The sequence below is a fragment of the Rhyacophila brunnea genome, unplaced genomic scaffold (assembly GCF_057557595.1).
Source record: "Rhyacophila brunnea isolate RB1 unplaced genomic scaffold, BYU_Rbru_1.0 scaffold_6, whole genome shotgun sequence".
Lineage (NCBI taxonomy): Eukaryota > Metazoa > Arthropoda > Insecta > Trichoptera > Rhyacophilidae > Rhyacophila > Rhyacophila brunnea.
Genome location: NW_028233276.1, coordinates 1,002,721 through 1,027,207, shown reverse-complemented (window position 1 = coordinate 1,027,207; position 24,487 = coordinate 1,002,721). Strand labels below are relative to the sequence as shown.

Here is a 24,487-nt window from a genome sequence, read left to right as displayed (position 1 = left end):
TTAATAAAATCATTATTTTCGCACAAGAGAGAGCTAACCGGCCCGTAAAGAGGTCAACAGCTAGCTTCACAGACTAAAACGACCCAGTACCAAAACGTCATATGTCTAAATACATGTTCACCTTGACCGCCTTAAAGTAATGTATACCTAGCGATCATCTTGCATGCAGGTATTATTCTTTGAAAACACTGAGGCACGGTACAAAGAGAAAGTGAATTTAATGCACGTCCGCTTTAGTATGGAAATCGATACGACTATCAATATGCTGTAAAGTTTATTTTCGTTTGCGCAATTTTTGAATGAAAAGTGAAGTTTTCTTAGTGATGTATAAAATACCAGTTACATTTCAAAGTCGTTAGTTACTAAAGGCCCGACGAAGACACAAGCCGATTCGATTCATAACTAAGAAATATACAATCATAAATCGGCCGGTGTTCAAATTTAGAACTAAGGTCATCACAGAATAAGTATTGAATGATAATAATATGTCAAATATTAGCATGTGGCGCCCCCACTCAGCGGACAACTTATACTGGTGGATCTATAATCATGAATTTATACCATGATGATAATATTATGTAAGCGTACTTCGTAATTTAGGAAATTTCACACTCGAATTATATCAGCCTACTTTACTTATCAGTTCTATATAAAATTTGACTATTTATTATTTGACGATTTATGATTAAATTATTTAATTACCCATACCTATAAAAAATAAAGTATCTTTGACAATTATTATTAATGTATGCTATATCCTAAACGATATATTCTCGATTATGACCAAAGAGTTCATCCAGCGCTCGAAATGGAAAATTAAGCGAACCGGAGTGTTCGATAATTTTCAGAAAATATTAACACAATTACTTATCTAATTTTATGTAGGTATATTGTGTACAAATAAGACGTGGTTTAGATTTTTCGTTATATATCTACCTGGCTAAGATGGTTATATTATTATGGAATAAAAATCTTTAGACTTGTGGCATGCGAAAGTAATTAGCGCCGTAGGTGAAAAACGGGGTTTACGATACGTCATAAATACTATTTTCACCATGAGCTCGATAAGTTTCGTATTCAATTTTAAATATGTAAGTACCTATATAATATCATAAAGTATCTAAGTGACTTTAATTCATTTTTAACAAATCACGTACCGGGACGCAATATTTTTTCCATGAGATGAAGCGATAATTTCATAAATTTCATGAACTGAAGCTGAGTTTCGGTACGCTCTGGTCATTTCGAGCGCTGAGTTGATCATGTTGTTTAAAAGTAAACTAAGCGATTCAAGGAAAATACAGTTTTAAAATAAAAGTCTATAATGAGAGAAAAATTGGCAATACGTGCATCAATTGCCATTAATGATGTTAATAGATTGTGAATAAATTAAACCTATATTAGTTACTTATGCGATTATTTCGCGCACCTAGTGGATAACTAATTGCTGGAAAAATACCGCCATACAGTGGTGCTACCAAAGGAGTGGTGCGAAACATAATAATATGTATATTGGCGGAAATACGTAGCCACGAAGAGCGAAAGATAAATAATTAGAAGATGCTGGGTAAGGCCTTCATCTAGTAATACATTTACCCTTGCTGATGAAAACCATCAGTTTTAAACTCGAACGACAAAAAAATATGCATCTATTAATGATTTCATTATCAATAGGTGGGTATGTAACAATAATATTATAATATTGGTAATGGGTCTATAGTAAGTTATATTCGATTGTTTACTTATGAACGTGAACTGCCCATCCCTAACTAGGCAGTATTGGACATGCCAACCAAATGTGCCTTTTATTTTACAGACTTAGTCAACAAAATTTAAACTCTCAGCATTGGACTATACGCACCATTATTGTTTGACAAAATATCCGATCGATGTATGAATATTCAATGTGTAAACTTCAATCTCCCGCCAAACTTAATTTGATTTTCAAAATTTATTCTTCATTAAAACTGAGGTTTAGTTCTCGAAGAAATTCGCAAACGGTAGTCGTTTGTAATTTATCTACAAATGCGTTTTTGACACATTTGAATTTAATTGGCTTTCGATTGTCATTCTCTGTCAATAAAATTGATCTGTTCTTTTATTATTATTTTATTTATTTTTTAAGAGTGAAGTAGGCATTAAAAGAGAAAGTGTAATTATACATAGTGTTTATTTTATTGTGAGATTTTAAATTCTTTTCTTTGTACAGTTTTTTTACAAGTTTAGTTTTTTTATGAAAGTTTTTCAAAATGTTCGTTAAATATGTTTTATTGCTGGCAACATGTAAGTACATACAAAGTATCAATCAATTAATTTTTACTATTAAGTACCATTTTTAAGCCATAATATTTTTTTAAAATAGGAAAATAATACAATACTCGGGGTGGATTAAATCAGCCGGGACACCAAAATAATCCCACGTCGAATAGAAAAATATTTATTTTTATTTTAGAGATCATTTAGTTACCTACCTAAGATGGCAAATGATACGAAAAATCGAATTTCATAATTTTATTAATGGCACCATTTATTAATTATATACTTACTTAATGTTTAATATCTAAGCTAAAAATACGAACTATGATAGCTGTATCTACTCGTACAAGGATATTATGAGATTATCATAAAATTATATTTTTTATCAGCAAATGAAAAAGTTTGATATCTGTGATTTAGGTATAGCAAATCAGTCCCTGCAAAATATTATTACATTATAATTAGTAGGTATCTACGTCATATTATTGATTACAAAAAGGTTCAGAGACTTCAACGATAGGTAAGACAAAAAGCCGCGTGTCGTAATCATGATTGTTGGTGTTTTTTTTCTTCATCATTTTTCCCTATGTAGAATTTATTAAAATCTCATCCTTTTGAATGTTTGGTCTTAAATCGTGTGTAGATTCGATGGATAAATGCAATACAAATCTTTATCTTTCCGACACGCATTATATCTAGTATGTAAGTATTGATGGGTGCATTGTAAGCGCAGCAGGCGAATAAATCTTCTTTCCATGAAGACCCTCAAAATTTGTATGATTTTCTTTCTTCCTTGATTTATCGCATATATAATATGTAGTAATATTATAATCTGCCGGCCTGCATATAATATTATGATGAGCTGTCTACCCCCACGAGACGTCAATGGTATACAGCGCTCGAAATGGAAAATTTTACGAACCGGAGCGCTCGATAATTTTACGAAAATATTAACTTAGTTAACTAATTTTATGTGTATTTTCCAAAAATAGTATGTTATGATATGTTTATATATTATATTATGTTTTTGTTATTATGGCCTATCTAGATCAAACGGTCAAATTAATTTTTAAACAAGACGGAGCGATAATTTTGGGGATTTTATGAACCAGAATGGCGCTCCGGTCCATTTCGAGCCCTGAATATACAAAATGACATTTCAATAATTTTATTGTATTGTTTCACAAAGAAAACTGTGTAGAGGAAGAACAGATTCTTCTGGCATTTTGGCCACGACGAAATCACCTTGAAATGGTGTTAGTGTCATTTGAAACTAAAGATACCATCACCTAAATGAATCGGCTGCACTACCATAAGAATCTGACAATATTCTACCTAGTACCTACCTACCTATTTCCAAAATAAAGTAGGTATGGTATTTATAGAAAGATGTTGGCTTATTTAAGTTTGGAGAACTTACGTATTATAAAGACAATTCCTCGTGGCTGTAGGTACCTATTTATCACCACAGAATTTGTAAAAGGCATTCAATTATGATTTGACATGTATATAGCACTACCTAACACGTAAGAATATGCGCAATAATTCATTGCTTCATTGATCACACTAATATAATGAAAAGTCTATCTGTAAGTAACGTAAGTAGATAGACGGTTAGCTAACCTCAAGTTACTCGTTTTTAGCTGCAAGATTTGACAGTCAAATATAATATATTTGAAACAATGAAATAACTCAAACGTATTAAGCAAAACTTATAAAATTAGATAATCACACGTTGCTTTATGCATTTAACCGAAAGGACAATTGACCGAAAATTCAATTTAGGTACCATAGGGACGATTCACTGCTAGAAAAAATCACTATCCATGAGCATAATTCGTCGAGAGACGTATTAAATTATTTTTTACTTTTATTACAGTCTTATTCTTAATAATTATAATACAGTCCGCCAAATTGAAATTATATGCAGTTTTAGTTAAAAAAAAACCTTTATTAAGCCATTTTTACAAATAAAAGCGGAGAAAAGTTTAATGTTATTTTGATATATTTATTATAAATATTGACACTCGTATAATACAAATTTAAAATATATTTCGTTGAATTTTTGTCCTCACACTGAATTGGGCATGGTGAATCGACTGTGCTGAATTGTCCTTAGTCGCTTTATTTCATACTATAGTCAGGCATGTCCAACTGCAAGTAGACTAAGATCTACTATCCAATATCAAAACTGGAAGTGATCTACCACACTACCCCATTGCCATTTTTAGACTTAAACAGAGGTGTTATAAATTAAACAACACCAGTCGTTTATCGTCACAACTTTTGGTCTTCTTTTAGGCACTCGTTCACTGAACTCGTTGTCAAACTGTTATCCTACTCTGCAAAGAGCCTATTCCGCGATTGCAAGATGAAACTATGCATCAGTTTAATGCCCCTTAAGAAAAGATCTTCTTTATCTTTTACTTCTGTGGGAGGCAGTTAGTGATGCAATACGAACTTCACGTAATAATTCTTTCCATTCAAAATTTTTATTAAATCATATTATTTTATTACAAGGAACTGAAAGAATACGGTTTCTACATTTTCAAGACTCAAATCCTAGTATAGTGTGATCCACCAAAATCCATCCCGCGATCGATGCGTTGGACATGTCCGCTATAATTTAAAAAAAAAATGTAACACAGGAACACATTTCGATTAGGAACGTAATCTGCAAACCGGCTAACTGTTCAGGAAGGAGAAAAAACTTAATAATTTAACTATCGAGCGGAATTTAACAATTCTAAAAGTACGCTTGGATTTTTTACACACAAATTGCACTATAATTAATACACTATTTTAACTTCCCTTTTATATATAAATATAATTTATATAAAGAGCGGAGTTGTTCCATTTACGATATTGGAAACGAACGATAACGCATTTATTTATAGGTTTAGAAGTTTGAAATTTTGTGTGAGCATAGAAAACATGCTTTATAACAAAATGCTATCAAAATCTAATTTTTTGTCAAAAAATGCAGTTAGCTGGTTCGCAGATTATGCAGTCGATTTGTCATATGATATTTGACGCAAAGGATACCTAGCATACTTTGTTCAGACAATCCGAGAAGTATCAACATCTGTATCTTATTATTCAAGGCAATATTTTTGGTAGGCGAGCTCTGGCGGAAAAATAACGTCATGCCTCAAAAGTTTCAGAGACTGGATTGAGCTCAGTACACGATCTCTATTCAGTGCAGCGACAGACATGAAAACTATTGCCGAAATCTTCGCTGACACTCACACGGTTATGGCACAGAAAGAAGAAGTGTCCCACATAATTACCATTTTGTATAAAATGACCACCGACATAATACTGTCAAAATTGATTTTCTTAAATCGTGATATTAAAACTATATAAAGGAAGTTGTAGAATATGCATTAATCACGTGGAATACCTAATCCAAATATATTGAATCGTCATTCAAATTGAGTGATATATTGTTTTTCCATAAATACCTATCACTGAAGCAAGTTTCAATTTAAATTTGTACGATAATTTGTTGTTTTAGAGGTCTTTTTTGCCTAATTTTCATATTATAATAATTGATTCAAGGCATTCATTGACATAACATGAAAGTACTTCAAGTAGACCCTTTTTAAGAATTTATAAAACAATTTTCATCATCATCATCAGGGGCGCGACAACCCGGTGCGGGTCCTGGTCTCCTCCAACAGCTCCCTCCACCTGTCCCTATCCAGTATGGCCGCTTTCCAGCTTGGTACCTCCAGAATACGGCAGTCACTGGCAGCTCCATCCAACCAGCGAATCTTTGGCCTCCCTCTTCTTCTACATTCTATTGGATTGCTGGACATAACTCTCTTTACCGGTTCATTGTCATTCATACGGTGCACACGACCTAGCCATCGCAGTCTCCCAATCTTAATTGATTGAACTGCGCTGAAATCTTCGTACAGCGCGTAGAGCTCAGCATTATATCTTCGCCCCCAATTGGTGCCATCCCTGATCGTCCATATATACGGCGGAGAATTTTTCTTTCAAAGATGTTCAGGGCTCGTTCATTTCGCAGAGTTAATGTCCAGGTCTCCGATACGTAGGTGAGCACTGGCTTTACAAATGTCTTGTAAAGAGTGCTTTTAGTTCGGCGAGATAGTATGCGGGACTTAAAATGTCTTAGTAGTCTATGTAACAGGCCAAAGTAGCATTTATTCGCAGACATGATTCTCTCGTTGATTTCTTCTGTAATATCATTATGTCGAGTTACAAGAGATACAAGGTATATGAAACTGTCGACCGTATCAAACTTGTATGCACCAATATCTAACTTTGGTGCGACTTCTCGTGGTGTGACATAGACAGGCAATAAAAATAAAACAATGTTCACCAAAACTTAACTTGCGGAAGTAGAATATATTAATATTTGAAGCGGTTTGGTTGAACACATTTGTTGCCAATGGTAGGTTAGTTTCGTAAAATGAAATTTCAGTTCAATATTGCCTAGAAGGAGTAATAAAATATAGTGAAGTTAGGCGTTTAAATTCCAGTTACCAGTGGCACTTTCCCTATATACGTCACAGTAGTCATCATCCATTAAAGTTTCAATTGAAATCGATTAGTCCTAGAAATAGTATTCAAAATGCGTTATCTATTGCGGAATAATTTTATAAAGTAGGTAGGTATCGACCAGTAGCGAAGGGTGGATGTAGGCTGTTAAAATCCGCCATACATAATGCACATTAAATTTAGTTAGTTCTTACGTATTTGTTTTTATTGAACTAAGACTATAATTTATAGATGGTGTTAATTTAAAAAAATCAATTAAGCCCTGCCTAAACCTTACCATACTAGTTTTTGTATACTTCGGGCGATACGATAAAATTCTGCATACTTTTTCATTCATACTTATTTGTTTTCGTTGGATTAAAATACAATATATCTATTACATATATTGTTGGTTCATTTTTTAAATTGATTAAACCCTGCGTAAACCAAGCTATAATAAATAAAAAATATTATTCGATCTATAAAATATCCAAAGTTATATATGATTTAATTGCATAATATTATAAGATATTCTAAATATAGATGAGTATTTTTTTGGTATTGTCTATTATGGCTTCGTTTTTGCGGGGCTTAATTGAATTTTAAAAACTAACCAACACCATCTGTAAATTGTAGTCTTATTTCAATGAAAACAATAACGTATGACAGACAAAATTATGTGTGGACTATTTATGGCGGATCTTAACAGCCTACCTCCACCATTCGCCGCTGGTATCGAGTTCTTGGTAAACCCAAAATATTAAAATATCCATTTCCTGCGTAAAAATATCAGGCTGAATCACAGGAAGTCATTTAAGATTCTATAAAATGATAACTTTAACGTTTATTGCAAAACCACAGGGACTGATTCATGTACCTATGTATGTGGATGCATATATTATTATCGATTATTATTACGATCGCTGCCGGTGTTCAAAATATTTATTGGGTACCTATGTAATTCTTCACGGTCAAGTAGTGAAAGTATATTTTAAATATTTAAATATTTCAAGGTCCCATAATAAATGAACAAAAGAGGTTTTAAAATCCAGTTCCGGCAGATTATTGCTCCAGTTAACCCTTCATCTCCGTTTATACAATGTAGAAACTATAAAGTAAACACAGAAATAACTCAAAAATCTGGAATTACAAAACATACTTTTTTCTGCTTTCAATTTTTCGGGTAGATACACACGGTGACATCTACTTACTTATATTATTTGTTCATATTATCGTAAAGATTTTCTGTCAGGTTTTTCTGTCTCTTCGGGGGTCGAAAGTGGACAGGGGGCGGATCCTTACTAGTTTTACTATAAGCCAATAATAATATGACAAAGTTACTATAGTTGTAGTATGTATAATTTACACTTATTGCATAAGTTTCAGATATTAATTTTCTTTATTATTTATTTTGATGTAGCATAGGTACATAAGAATTGAGTTAACGGGGTTAACATATCCGCCGCTTAGTTGGAGCATATGAACACCATGCGGAGCCTCCAAGAATCTCTGTCGCTAGCCAGTATTCTTGCATCGTTCCAAGACCTCGATTTAATACCTAAACAAATACCGATAGCCAACATTAACGCAATTTGATAGTCATTTCACGTAAGAACGAAAACTTTCGTCGTAATTAAGTAGAATACCAGTAGTTAATTTAGAAAAGCACATTGGCGCGAATTCAGTGGGTACAGGTTTAATTTCCGTCGGGTGTCGTAATTTTTTCAAAAATATTTTTTTCTAGTGGGTATTTATATATTTTGATTACTTACTTTTGAATATTTCGTTGAAGCATGAAGTTCCACAGTTGCAGCTGATCCTCTAGTTGGGATGTCTAAACAGTCACATCTCCCGTCTCCGACTTTTCTTCTTATATATATTTTCTTTCATATTTTCTTTCATTTCATTATAATAACTAGTTTCTACCTGAGTATATGCCGTTCTTGAAATTATATATGTAGTTTTATTTTAACAAGAAGAATATGTACTTCAATTAGAATTAAAATATCCACGTAATGAATAATTTTTCAATTTGAAGAATTATTTTGTTATTATTTTAACCCTTTAGTGTCCTGATTATCATGTATGAAAATGTGACTGTTATTATGTATTATTGCGTACCTATAAATTGTATCTAAAAAATATTATCTGATCGTTTAGTTTAGATCCAATATGTTAATCGATACAAGTTGTTACTAAGTTGTTACGCAATTTTTTGTTATGGCAGTGGAGCAACTTTTTGGGGGTGTTTTTTTATTGTTGTTTATTTATCAATATAAATAACCAATCAAAACGAGAATAATAGAGACTTTATAGTCAAGTCTTGATGTATCAAAAAACTAGATTAAATAACCGCCAACCAGTTTGATTTACAAAAACTTCACAAAGAAATTCTTAACTGACAATTGGCCAAAAAGATAAAAAAAATACAATACTTAGGTTATGATATTTTTATTTTGTTCTTTTTAAAAAAACATACAAATATTATTCATTGTAGCTGAAAAATACTGCACGGTAAATACGCATTGTTGGTACGTACACAGAAGGCGATTTTATTTGACACAGATGATGCAATCGATTCATCATAATATTTAAAAGTAGGCATCGAAAAAGTTCACACCTGTCATACAATTATTAAATTATACCAAAATCTTAAAAATATGCATATTTCTCATAAAATTAGTACAAAATCTTATTGAAATCAGGGCTCGAAATGGACCGGAACGCACCGGAGCGCCGTTCCGGTTCATAAAATCCTCAAAATTGCGTGGAAAAAATAATTTGACCGTCTGAGCGAAATTGGCCATATCCAAAATCTAACGCACTTATTTTTATAAAATATCTACTCATAAAGTTAGATACGTATGTAAATATTTTCGTAAAATTTTCCATTTCGAGCGCTGATTGAAAGCATAAAAAATCCTTGCGACTAATATGAAACAGGCTATAACATAAACACTCAAACAAATTCGTACATGCACACAACACTATTAAGTGTTATCATTGTCCTTTTCAATAATAATCAATTTTACTTAGAGGATTGTGATTGTAGGAATGAGGTAAATTATTAATATTTTTACTTGGTGCGTTGGTAGTTGGAGTTTATGGTTTTAATTAAATTTTTTATAGCGCCGAGCTTAAAATCGGTCAGTACCTCGGGCCTCCACGCTCGTAAACCTGCAACTGTTGGTATTGATTAAAAATTGTAATCCTCAATGGAAATAACTGTTAATGCAAGGTTTTTAAAGACAATTATTATTAATATGCTATTCATATTATGACAAAACTCTCAGCAGGCCTACATGGATTTGTGGACTGGAAACTGAAATACTGAGCCTTATCAAGAAAAGTTAAAACAAAGCTAGATTTAATTGAAAGGATGATATTGAGAAAACTCTTCTGAGCTATATTATATGAAGTTGACATGACGTGACGAGGAAAGTACAATAAAAACATATATTATACGCGTTGCAAGACAAGTGTTACATGATAAAATATAAAGCCTTGTTTAAATGAATAATTTTATTGTTGATGTATTACTATTTATTTCAATAAGAAACAATAATTATTTTCTACAAACAGTTGCATTCGAAGTATGAGCGATAACTAGCACTACGATCGAAATGTACAGTTTCTTGCCACGATCTGACTATATAATATCCAGTTAGTCCAAATCATATGAGATACATTCTTGTCTTTCCGTCCACCACACTACGTCTCCTCACCCGTTATTCAAACGTATATAATAGCGTAACAAACGTTAAGCGCACTTAACGATCGTACTGGAAGTATCACAGGAACAACTTCCATGACCATTGTTTGCGTGCACTATTAAATATTATATATATATATATATATATATATATATATTATGGTACATCCTCGATGAGAAAATACCTTATCGCTCGTCGTGAAATGCCACAAACTTTTTGAAAGCTGAAAATGTTTCCCTCCTAGATAACATGTCGTAGTGGACGACCGGTCCAACTGAGGGTCGGATCGAAGCTCTTCCCTTTCAAAGGATATATAGGGATACTCACAGAGAATGTGATCGGCATCCTGAAATTCGCAATGAAACCCATGCTTATTACTTACGTACCAGGGAATAAAGAATTAATAGGAACCGAAATACCTAACCGGTGTGGAGTAACAGGCAACCGATCTAGCGTGTGGAAGAATATGGGATAAACTTAAACACGTGCCAAGAATATGTCATTATTAATATATTCTTCGTTCTGACAACTGTCTCGGTTTATGCACTGACGCTAATTCAATATTGGTGTATTTGAAGATTGCAATACACACTATTGCACAGCTATAAATATTGTGTGTTTTATTTTCGTAGGACACTCACACATTCAAAACTCTGCTTAAAAATGTAGTGTATTGTATAGCTAACGTGACCACACATCCCGATTTTAGTTAGCTTATGCCCTATTCCTATCCATGGTAGCAATTTCAAAAAAAGGCGCGAAAAATCAAAAAATCGATAGAAAAGCACCGGTAGAAAGGGTCTTTTCTCTTATTTAAGAAAAACACGGTTGCAAGTCGCAGTTCTTAAAGCAATGTTAATTACCAAATAAATTTTAAGAAGTCCTGCCAAGAATTTCATTTATATTTGAAATCTAAACCAAATATACTTTGTTCTTCAGAAAAATATAAGACTAGATAATTATATAATTATTTGCACGTGTTCATTCTTGTTCTTTTCATTAATAAATAAAAACTATGAAGAAATTTAATATGCGTTTCCTTGAATACACAGAAGTACTATTACACAAGAATTAGTAGATGTCCTGTTTTGAGGAAAAATAATTACAAGATAAAATGAACTTTTTATATACTTACAACTTTTTAAAATTTTATGTTGAATTATTATACTCAATATGCTCAAACTTGTACTTGATATGAAGTAAATAACAAACAAACAAACAAACAAGCAAATATAGAATAGGTACTGAAATGTCATTTGGATTTCCATAGTAACGCACGTATACATTAATAATTTAGTTGCTAGGACCACCCACTTAGCAACCAATAATAGTGGATTGGATTGATTAGACGGACCGGACTTACTCAGTTAGTAAATGAGTGTGATCAAAAAGTTTGACTATAACTAGAGGGAGTCTTATGAAATTGCAGTATTAAAACACTCAATGTCATTTCTGGAATGTTTTTGTGTGGTAGTTTTACAGTCAGAGCAAATTTTATACTTTGTAAGTTGACAGATTGGAATTGAAACATGACTACATGTTTATAGCCGACGTCTTTATTTTCACTTTGCCATAAGAGTGATATACAAAATGATTGACAGTTTGCCAAGCATTTGATTGAAAATTCATACATGATGGTTAACCCATCACCAAGAGTGTCTTCATTTTTGTACTAGGGGCTGAAGTCGAATTCTATTCAGCTTAAAATTAATAAATAATTATCCAAAAATAATATTAAGATAATAAATGAAAATCTCATTACCCACACCCAGCGTTGCAAACTTAGCGTTTTAAGAAAAAAACACCCGGTGGCAGTGCAACCTGTCAAAATTATTATCGATGGATTTCTTCCGAAATAACTTTCCATACAAAACAGAATTAACTGAAAATGAATTCAATTCTACTTAAAGATGGCTAAAAGTATTAAAAGAATGCATTGGCATCGTGTTATGATATATTTTAAAAGTTTTAAATGTCTAGCTAGTCGGGAAGTTAGTTAAAAATCGATTGCAAGATTTGTACCGGACAAACAACCACTGGACAAATAAGAATACGAGCTAATAAAAATGTTGTAAAATAAATGGTCACGTTAGGTATAGCCTATCTGAATTCTTTTTATTAATCTGTGTTGTGTTACGTATATTATCCAAAAATAATTTACAGCTATTAATATAACACATATTAGGCTTTCTGGTAACCACTAAATAAGTGCCCATTATTAGTTGTCAAACTAGTAATAATTTTAGTCACACATATTACTCAAAGTCGAAGGCTTTAAACTCACTTATATTATTATTTTCTAATTTCCTTGAACTCTCGTATAAATAATATTGTCGAGATACCCGTGTAAACGACCTCCTAGAAATGTATTGGTTCGACAGCAAGAGTGTAATGAAAGAGAAGTAACAAAACTGTTTGACAATTAATATTCATTCACGATTGACCAACTTAGGCCCGTTTCAGACGGGATACCGGTGTCGCGCTCGATATAATATAGGAGGCTCGATATAATATAATTGGCTCTGGGGCGTTCGTAAACATAATACAAAGGCCCCTTTATTCGAATCCAATGGCCTCCTTATTATATATGAGCGCGACACCGGTGTCCCGTCTGAAACGGGCCTTATAGTCACTCTTCATATTATTCCATTAATATACATTTGTGTTGTACCGATTTGGGGCTCAGTATTTCAAAACTTTTCATCAATGAATATCAACATTAATTGTTTTTAATTAACCATTTTTTTATTCAACGAACAATTCACAAGATTTAAGAATGTAGCATTCTAATTATTGAACATACATAATTTCGAAAACACTTCTGAGAAAATATATTATAACCAATAGAAAAAATCTTTTTGAATAAAAGTAAGACCCCGCAGCAATCGAACCTGCATCTCTCGGATATCGCGCCCATGCACAAAGACCACTATAATACTAAATGAGTCATACTTAATTGCGACAAATTTTAACTAATTGCTTTTAATACTCATCGCTTTCCAAATTGAGCTACTATTGGCGATCGGTTTTTGTATTTTAAATCAAAGTAGGTATTACTTTAATTAACTAACCTAACCTAACCGACGTCAAGGATCACTCCAAGATTTTTTGTTGTAACTTACTTGAACTTGCTAATAATATTTTATTAACGTTTTTTTTATTCAACGAATAATTCACAAGATTCCGTATAGTTGAATGTGATTATGAAACTACACGACAGTATTGAATAATATAATGGTTATGACATGACTTTATGACTTATGAGTAGGTATTGAGTATGATTGTCTTTATTTTAATCTTATATTACTATCGAACATATCTTACAAAGGAAGCTCTAGGTAAGTGCATACGACGTAATATGTGTAATAAAGCACTTGTCATGTTGTTATATAAATAGACGTAGGTATGACCAGGGCTTCGAACCGTTATTTTTTTTCGTTTCGGTTTTCGTTCCTGTTCGAGTAATATATATATCAGTTCGGTTCTTGTTTTCGGTCCGAAAAAAATAACGATTTTTCCGGTTTTCGATTCAGCTCCGAGTGATAATGTAATGTTTTATTTTGTAAAAAATGTTTTTATTTGTATTCAAAATGTACTTTCTACCATTATTTAGAACATTGTATGGTACTACTTGTATGATAGCCGTAGCCATATATTTAAAAAATAGTATAATGTATATACAAGTATAGTATTATCAGTGGGGAGTAAGATCATGTTAACGCGCGTGTTTGAACGTGTACCGAACCAAAAATTAAATATTTTTTTTCGGTTCCGTTCCAATTTTTTTTCTAACAAAAATAACGGTTTTTCCGGTTTTCGGTTCAGTTCTGGTTTGAAGTCCTGCATAACACCATAAAAAATGTAACATCGTTTAATTTATTAGTGACATTACAAGTTTCACAAAATCACAAGTTCCGTAACGAAATAACCCGCGATTCCATTTATTACTTTTGTTATTCCATAGCAATATGAAAATATCGTTAGCAAGGTAATTAATTCTAAAGTATCACAAAAGCGGTAACGATCGGTTTCGATTCTCAGAGTAGGTATTGTCTACGTTTCTCGAATTGAACTAAGTAAAGTAATAATTATGATCGCCCATTATGTTTTTAATTGTCAATGGTTGTTAAAAAAAAGTTTTAACTGCAACAGACTGTCGACTGTTGCCATCAGCTAGTTTCATTACCGAGCTTTATTTTCTTGTAGTATAGTATTTATAGACATTTTACATGCATATTTTATAATTCATATTATATCCTATTATTAAAGCATATTTTTAAGTTTAGTGTTCACAATAATTCATAAGTATTTTTTTAGAATGATACTTTTTTTTATAAACTTTTGTATTTTTGTGATATTAATTTATCGTTATTATGAATCACCTAAGTATATAATTAGATGTAGAAAAACCAATACACTGCCAGTGATAATAGATAGCATCATAAAATATTAATATCTACCTACCGATTCACAGTTTTCCAACTAAAAACCTTGCATATTGCAACGTGGTTCCCACATAATATTTATTTATAAATAGTTATTTTTTCAATTATTTCGCATCTTATTATTTGAGGCTTCAGAAATAATGATTGTAATCTGTACTCAATGACAAACTAGTATTATCATAATTTGTTAAATAAGTGTTGAGTAAGATCTTTCAACACAAAATGAAATAATAGGTTACTCACATAATAAAAAAGGAACGTGTGCAAGATTTGAAGAAATGAAAATACTTCTCATTTTTTTATATCTTGCCGACAATTTATTATTATTAAATGCATCTATGCGGTTTTTTTGCCTATAGTCCAGGGTTTCATAAACTGTGAGCGTGAATAGGTGTTCCGCGAATTTATCAGAAGTGTACCCCAGTATATCAAAACAAACCATTATTGTTTTACTTCCGTTAAATACGACATATTTATGCGAAGCAAGATTTTCTTATTATGCTGCAACGAATTCAAAGTCCAGGAACAGGCTCGATGTCACACCAGATAGTTAGAATTCAACTTTCTATTATTGTGACTGCTGTCAAGAAAATCATCGATATCATTAAAATCTTCATTATTTCTATGCATTATGCCGTGACCACACTGGCAACAAGTTGCTGGGAACCTCGAATTACGAAATAAATCGAAATCATTGTTTTTTTTTTTAATTATCGATTATGTATTATTTATTTACCCTACAAAATAAACAAGGTGTCCCATTAAATTGTCATGATTTCCAAAGTATTGCATTGCAAGAAGAGTTTGGGAAATCCATACAACACACGTATAGTTTGAAAGAACTATCATGTCTCTTCGGAAGGGAAGAAATATTTGAGAAAAAATATTATAATATACATAATTAAGTAAAGGGACATAATTTGAAAAAAGTGCCGACCTTCAGCATGTTTCAATTGCTTTATTAAAATATGTCACCCTTAAGCAATACATTACATGACTTTCCCAATGTCACTAATCTAACATACATAATTTGAAAACACATAGAAAACTACTAGAAATTATTAGAAAAAAAAGTTAATTTCGTCGTAATTAAATGCTACCTACGTACATGGATTAGTTGTTAAGTTAGTTAAGAATCCAGTAGACGCGGGTTTGAACCACGCTGGGCATCGTATATTTTTTGAAAAAAATAATTTTAGTTAAATCATTCAATTCAATAAAGAATATTGTGAATTATTCGTTGAATAAAAAAGTCTGTATTTATTAATGTTTTTGATTTTATAAAAAAAAACATAAGTACTGGATTAATATTTTATAATGTAATTTATAAATAAATTGTAAATTAATTTCAATATGTATCAAACTTTAAAAATAAAATATATATATAAACCTAGAAAAGATAGGTACTGCAATGGTAAATTACACACATACAACTATCGAATACTAAACGGAAGGGCACAAAAAACTTATATATATATATATATATAGTATAGACTATAGATAGATTGTATAGTTATAGATTGGTACCTATTTCAAAATTACTAACACAGTTTTACCGAAGACCACAGACATGTAAATTCTGAAAGTATTGGTCACGGAAAATTGCTTAGTTCTTTTTCATTTGATTTTTTATGTAGTGAATTTTATTTGATTATTTAAATAAAATCAGGGCTCAAAATGACCGGAGCGCCGTTCCGGTTCGTAAAATCCCCAAAATTATCGCTCCGTCTCGTGGATATATCAATTTCACCGTCTCAGCTAGATTTCCCATATAATGTAAAAATCTAACACACTTATTTTTATAAATCCACATCAATTAGATAACTATGTTAATATTTTCGTAAAATTATTGAACGCTCCGGTTCGTAAAATATTCCATTTCGAGCGCTGAATAAAATAATATTTTCTATTGATTTCAGGTGCTGGAGCAGCCATTGTCCCTGAAGAGTTACCGTCACTGTTATCAGTGGCTTATTCAAATATACCCCCGATAAAGAAAGGTATTAACTTTTATCAACAATTTATACATAAATTATTATTAAGACAGAGCTATAATTTAATTAAGTATTTATATTTATTACTCTCCAAATTTTATAAGACTAAAGAATCTAATTGATGCTGTTCTGACCATACCAAATCTAGATTCGATATAAATATAAAGAATTTCAAGTTACAGACATAATTATTTTAATTTTTCGAAAAATCGATGTTTTTTTTAAAATTAAATAGGTATATAATAATTGTTTCAATCTATAAATTATTCAACAAAAAATGACACTGAGTAGAGAACTTAATAAAGTAAATTTTAATGATAAACATACCTATAAAATTATATGTGACAATAGGGTAAGACACTGTATTATATTTTAACGTTAAAATATTTAATTTTCTATTTAATGGATTTTAGATTTTTTCATTAAATTGCAAGCTTCACCTTTTACACTAGGTGTCGCTGATAAGCTGAGCATTCGCCTTAAAACGTGGACTCAACTCACACATAAAGAAAGACAAACACATTAACAAGGGGTATCAGCAACTTTTGAAGCACTTACCCCATGTGACAATACTGTACTTAATAATTCATTTAGGTTTTAAAATCGACAAATAATATAATATATAATTTTCTATGCCTAAACATACCTACGATGTACATATAAGTCTTAACTTTTATATTATTTCATGAAACATATTTAAATATTATTCTAAGCTCATTCTTCTTCATGCTGCCTCTTATGGAAGGTCAGCCACCATCAGGGCGATTTTTACTTTATCATCTGCAACCAGGAACAGTTCGATGAAGCTGCACTCTGTCGATCTTTCCTTGGATAGTGAGCTGGTGAATGCTGTACTTTTGTTCTCCTATACTGCAGTCGAGGTACTGTAGTTGTTTAGTTTTGATGTTACGTAGAATTCCCTAGCTCTCTTCATTTGAAGACACCACATTAGTCACACTGCCAGTCCAAGGTATTTTTAATATTAGTTTATTTTATACTCTAATCTCGTTGATACTTTTTCTTGTTGATAAAAATCTCGTAATTGGATAATCGACGTATTAAACCTTCAGCGAGTTTTCTCGAGACAGGCCGCACATACAAATTTTGCGAGATATCTAGTCCGAATTTCAACTAAAATTACTAGCCACTGTCAATTGATTTGCACAATCTAAATAAATTAACACACAGTGACATCTGTTTGAATAATTATGAAATACTAAGCCAAAAATAATTATCGGTCTACATTCTAATTGTGTCGTTAAAAATCTGCGGCCTGTGAGATGCTGCCATAGTAATATCGCGAGGCATGGAAAAGGTTAAACATAAAATATTTCTTCACCTGGCATAGTTTTAGACTGATGTAAATTATTAGGTAATTGACCAATTAAAAAAAATATACTTTCCATAAAAAAGATTGTTTTGAACTGCGGTTTCCGGTATTCAATATTGGAAAATTTGAAAAAAGAAATGCACCGCCAAAAACATCAAAAAACATCGATCGATGAGAAATGTTGATGGTATTTGAATTACTGTAAGTACCTATGTAAATCTATTTTTTTAATTTCAGGAACGGATTCAAGAGTGGGCTTCGGTTTCAGTCTGGGAAACCATGCAGACTTTCAAGTTGTCTTTGAATTAGGACCACAGAGTAATACAAATCCTTACGGTAATGCTCATTAACATTGTATTAAATTGTTAATTCTAATTTTATATGTACATATTTTAAATTGTTTAGAATATTAATAAAGAAATATTATTAAAGACAGGTAACATAGGCAAGTTTAAAATGTATTTAAATAAAACTGTATGTATGTATTATCAATATAACAGTAATTTTCCAATGCGATACAAAACATATTATACATATCGAAAGTTAAAAAAATAATGATTCATTATAAACAGCAGAGAAGAGTAAATTCGACAGTAAAATAATTGATCGAGAATAATTGAGAAATAGATGATAGATCCATACTCTGACTCCAAGCACAAATTAAAAATCAATATGTGTAATTGCCAGACTCAGGATTTGAACCTGGGACTTGTGACCTGGGAATCTGGAGATATTATAAACCGACGCATAAGCCGCTTGGCCATCGTGTACGAGACAATATGATAGATTAATAGATATTAAATCATACATAATTTTAAATATTTCATAGATAAAATAATATTTTTTATCTTTTTTGGTTTGGATTAGGTTGGGGTTACAATACAATTTCAATTAATACAAATAAGTATGAATTATTTTATTTCCGATCTCCACAGCGTATTTCCAATATTATGGTTTAGTCTAAGTAGGGTTTAATTGAATTTTAAAAACTAGTCAATACAACCTGCAATTTATATTCAATGTTGAATGAAAACAAATAAATATGACTGACTAAGTTTAGTGTGCACTACTTATGTTGAATCTCTTCAACGTACCCCCACCCTTCGCCACTGGTGTGTTGTGTATGATAAATAATTATGTTATGATTTCAATTTTTCAGGTCAAGCCTACCCTACTAGCAGTAAGAGACAGGCGAACAACAAAATCAATAAAACGCAAAAGAGACAAAAGGTGAAAATCAATTTCTCATAAAATAGTACATAATAATTGTTATAGTCAAGATATCTGTCAGTTAATTTGTTAGGATTTTTTTAATGTTGTATGTATTAATCCTAATCAAGCAATGTGCATGAATAATACATTATGAAACATAGTATTGGTTTTCTTAGAAGCGTAATTGAGGCTCGCTTAATTGGGAACATAATATATTTTCAAAGGGGCTTTAAGTAGGTATTAAATATCATTACAACACAACTACATTGCAATATTTTTAACAATTTAGGTTTATCCACTGACTTCTGTATTTCTATAGAAGGCCGTAGTTTATCGGATCTATGTATTGTTTCAGTACAATACGCAATCGCGAAGAATATTGAAAAATGTATTGAATATAAAATTTAGAAAAAGTGAAAAAAAACTATACAAGTTTTGCATTACCTTAGGCCTTAGGGCACAGACCGTCCACTGCAATGCCATGTGTCTGCAGCCTTAGAGTCGCAGTTCTTCTTACTGCCTCGAGCGCCAAAACACATAAACCTTCCCTTATAACAAATACTTCTTTATCATTGTCTGCTGATTTTATCATTTCAAAATTTTTATCAAAATGTAAAGTATAAAAATCATAAATTAAATTAAGTATAAAATAGATTTGTTTTGCGACCAGGATAAATGCCATCAACCGGTATGTTGACATACCGATATAACATATTATATTATCAAAATATTTTTATTAATTTTCCAACTTTTGGGGACTTACATAAGTTTGTGTTTTCAATATGCGGTATGGATGTCTGTGATGTAACACATCTTATCACTTTTCTTAGCTAATATAGAATTATGTACTTATATACATGTAACTAGCAGTCTTTGAAAACATATTGAAGCATCCATGTAATCTATGTAGGTGTAGATATTATAAAAACGTCATTAGTAGGTAATTATCACAATTATACTTTGGCTATTTAAGCTGGTGTTCCAGGCCGACTGCATAGTTATCTTATAGTAATCTCTATTATGATCTCTCTCTCTCTCACCAGTCCCTCACTCTGCGCTCCTCTTGACGTCTGGCAGGAGCGCTACAGAGGCTGAATGCCTACAGTAGTTTCTTTATAAGCACTATGGATACGTCTGGATATAGCGCATATAACTACGTAACAGACCCATATGAGTCTTCAACCTGTCAATCCATGGACTATATCGGGTTTAAACGCGTGCGTCATCTTCGGTTTATTTTAACCGGTCAAGAACCGGAAAAAATGTTTTCGATTACTTGAATACCCTTGAATAGCCTTTTCTTATTTCTCAGCTAGGTGCAAGATTTCACAACCACACATTATAGTGGTATCACAATCATGTTGTACAATACTCGGAGTTTTACACGATTATAGAAAGTATTGAAATTATAGATAAGTAATATGAAAAATTAATTCATAATATTGACATTTTTAGGTGGTGCCAGCCGAAACTGACGCTGGAAACTACCTCAGCAACTGGTCAAATAGCATGAAACAGCAGAAAAAACCAGCAAAACCTTTCGAACCTCTTCCGATACCTTCAGAACCTACAGCATCAGAGTCAATCGGCACCATTGATCTCAGGCAAGCCCTCGTCCAAGATGCCGGAGAAGTCGTATTGAAGCAGCCGATTCCTCAAGGAATGGAATCATATGTCATGACAAGACTGCAACAGCTGTACGGAGAAAAAGCAACCGATGGTTTGATCTCTGCACCAACAGGTGGCAGTGCGGATTTGCCACAACAAAATGGCGGAGATTCGAAACCACAAAATGGAGCAGTTATTCCAGTTGCTCCCACATTTGAAAGACTCGCTCAGTTTAATGTGGAGGAAGATAAGAGAAGCGAAGTTGTAAAGAGAAAGATCACAGAAGAACTTTCTGATGTCAGTTTGGATGATGACGAATAAATGAATATTCTTTAAGGCGAAGTGTAGTACCTACACTACCTACCTACTATGGTATTTCTACTAGAGGCATCTAGCAACAGATTATGAAGCATGCAGTTTAATACAGTTTACTGATAATTATTTACATTATAAAGTATTTTAATTAATCAATACTATAGATGTACCATCATAAATCGTCAGGTGTTCGAATTTAGAACTAAAGTCATTACAGTATAAAATGTATTGAATGATTATTATGTCAAATGATGGCATGTGGCGCCCTCACTCAGCAGACAACTTTTACTGGTGGATATATACCCAAAAATCAAAAAATATTAATATTATATATTCGACGATGTCCGATCCTAATAGGATCATATGGGCCTCCACATAGTGGAGGTTTTTGTTGACAGATTTTATTTTTACGAGAAACGGATGTCAGCCACTTACTCAACCTATTAGGTCCATACTCTGACTCATACACAAATTGAAAAACAATATGTGTACTTGCCAGACCCAGGATTCGAGCCTGGGACCCTCGACACTATAGGCCGTCGACCATCGTGAGTGTTAATATTATTAATTAGATAAATTTCCAAGTAAAAAAAAAACTTGTGCAATGTGCAATAATTTGTTAAAAGGTTTCCCCTCAATGTTATTTAATGAGTATTTTTATTAGTGTCATTTTTTAGAAACATCGGTTAATACAAAATATCTACATAAAAACGATGAATTATTAAAAAATCTTATTCGGTTTAAACTCCTTAAAGTGGAGAATTTATACAGTGACGTCCCGTGGGGGTAGGTAGATTGAGCGTCGCTTGGGGGCGGCAGTTACTTGAAGGGCGGCAAATCGAAGATAATCATTTAGAATATATAGAAATAGCTATCTAAGCTTAGTAATAACGAAAATATCTTTTCATTAAGAAAATCAGCTCACTGGTTTTATCGAGTTCGCGATATCTAGCTTACTTCCATTGCCCTTCAGCGTCCTTGGTGACCAGAGACGACACGTGCAGATTTGCGAATAATTAGTCTGATATTTTGTTAGTAATATATTCATACAACACATTTCTTAGATATTGGACTCATGAAAGGATGATACAAATACTGTATTAAAAAATGAGGCGGCATTATGGCGCTGCCTAGGGGCGGCATTTTATCTAGGGACATCACTGAATTTATACATTTTATAATGGTTATTTTTAAATTGTAAGTTTATTATTGGATTTTATTATTTTTAAATACGTACGTATAGAATAATTAAAATTATCAGTGACATGAATTAAATTGAATATCTCATTTCTATTGCCAGATGCACTTAGTAGCATTACACTTCCCGTTAATTATTTAGTTTTAATTTTAATAAAGTTTGTGAATTGTGATGGTTTTTTAGGGAATTATTATTGTTGTACCAAACAGTATGTGGGAATTGTTTCAATGTTATGTGATGGGCAAGTTCGTCCAAGAACTTCGAAATTAATTTATTTAAAATATGTATTTGGTATTTTAAAGGTATTATAAGTGTACCTACTGTGGTAATATTATTTAGTGATAAAGTTCCTAGGATACCTACATAGATTGTTTTATTGTTAAAACCAGTGGCGTGGTTTTCTTTGAGGGTATTTAGGTTTGTCAGAAAGCTCCAAATTTTTAAAACATGTGCGTATTTTTCCACAATCTAATTTTTTATGTAGAAAATGTAAGAATGCTCTGCAGTTTTGTATTAGCTCTTGTTACTTACTACAATTTTTAATATTGCCCCTACGTGCTCATCTCTCTCATGGGTACTCTCATTTTAAAGTCATGTGAATTCAGTCAAAGCACATTTGAGTGCATGGTGACTTGTAATTTGGGTAATTGCTCCTGAGACATTCCCAGTCATAAAAAAAATTATGCTTCACATACAAACGTAGGGTCCCGTGATACGGCCGATTAATACCGGGTGTGGTTTGGTGGGGCCATTATCTTCAACGTGTAAAAATCCTTGCAGCACAACTCTATTACTGTAGTTAATACTAGGTGGAGGTTTTAAAATCTGCAGTCTAAATTTTGCAGGGAGACTAAATTTGTCATAAAAACGAACAAAATATTGAATGAGACCGACAACCAATATGTGCGCAGGTACGTCAGATAGTTTTTAATGTAATTATTCCTTCGATATTGAAGAAAATCTTTTTTATATAGAGATATTGCATAATATACCTATATATAAGAATGAGACAAGAAATAAATTTTTAAGACTAGTTTGCATGCAATATAAAAATAATGCTTGCATCAAACTTGCCTTGCTGATTTTTTACGAAACCACAGAAGGCTTCATCTTTGAGGTAAACTGAATTTGTAAATTTAACAAAGAATAAAAAATGTATTCTCAATTTATATGCATGGGGTGGGGGGGGGGGTTACTGCCAAAATTTTGTAAGTCTCTAAATCATGTTATGGAGTAATTGCAATTTGAAGTGGGGCATGTCCTCTAAAATCAGGCAAAATGCTAGTTTCTTCGTGCTTTATGTGCATGTTCTATCGGATGACCTTGAATATTTTTTATAGCATACATATTTACACACATAATCTGCTGTTATCTCTAAATACCTAAATTATCGACTTACCAACTTTTGGCAGCAACCGTTTCTACGAAATGTTGTTATAATTTATAACATAAGGAAGGGGGCAGATGCGTTCAAACGCCACAGGTTTTATCCCTTCTATTTTGAATAATAAAAATATATAATTCAAAGAGGTGGTAAGATATATAATATAGTTTCTCTTTTGGTAAGGACTGTTTATGGAAAAAGTTGTACCCACATAATAACATTATTATAATAATTAATATATTTTCCCAAATAATGTATATAAACCCAATATATAGGCTTCCAGATTTTATTTTGTTTGAAAAGTTTTAATATATTAAATCTATATAATTGTAAATAATTTATGAATGAACTATTTTATATTGAAGCAATAAAGAGATTTTATAATGAAAAAGTTGATCATATGTTTGTTATTTTTAATATAAGCTTCATCTATAGAACGCGTTGAGAAATATTTCAGAATATAATATACACAATAATAATATAAACATAAACACTGCTTATGTTTACATATTATTATTTTTAG

The 24,487-nt window shown here is 31.9% G+C and overlaps 1 protein-coding gene across 1 annotated transcript; it reads left to right on the top strand.

The window, feature by feature from the left end:
• Nucleotides 1-1,976: 1,976 nt before the first annotated feature.
• Nucleotides 1,977-22,015, top strand: snsl (snustorr snarlik). Its single transcript, XM_085956620.1, has 5 exons — nt 1,977-2,283; nt 16,843-16,923; nt 18,485-18,583; nt 19,407-19,477; nt 20,915-22,015. Exons 1-5 carry the CDS (start codon nt 2,250-2,252, stop codon nt 21,386-21,388), a joined length of 759 nt encoding a protein of 252 aa, XP_085812746.1. The 5' UTR covers nt 1,977-2,249; the 3' UTR covers nt 21,389-22,015.
• The last annotated feature ends 2,472 nt before the right edge of the window (nt 22,016-24,487 follow it).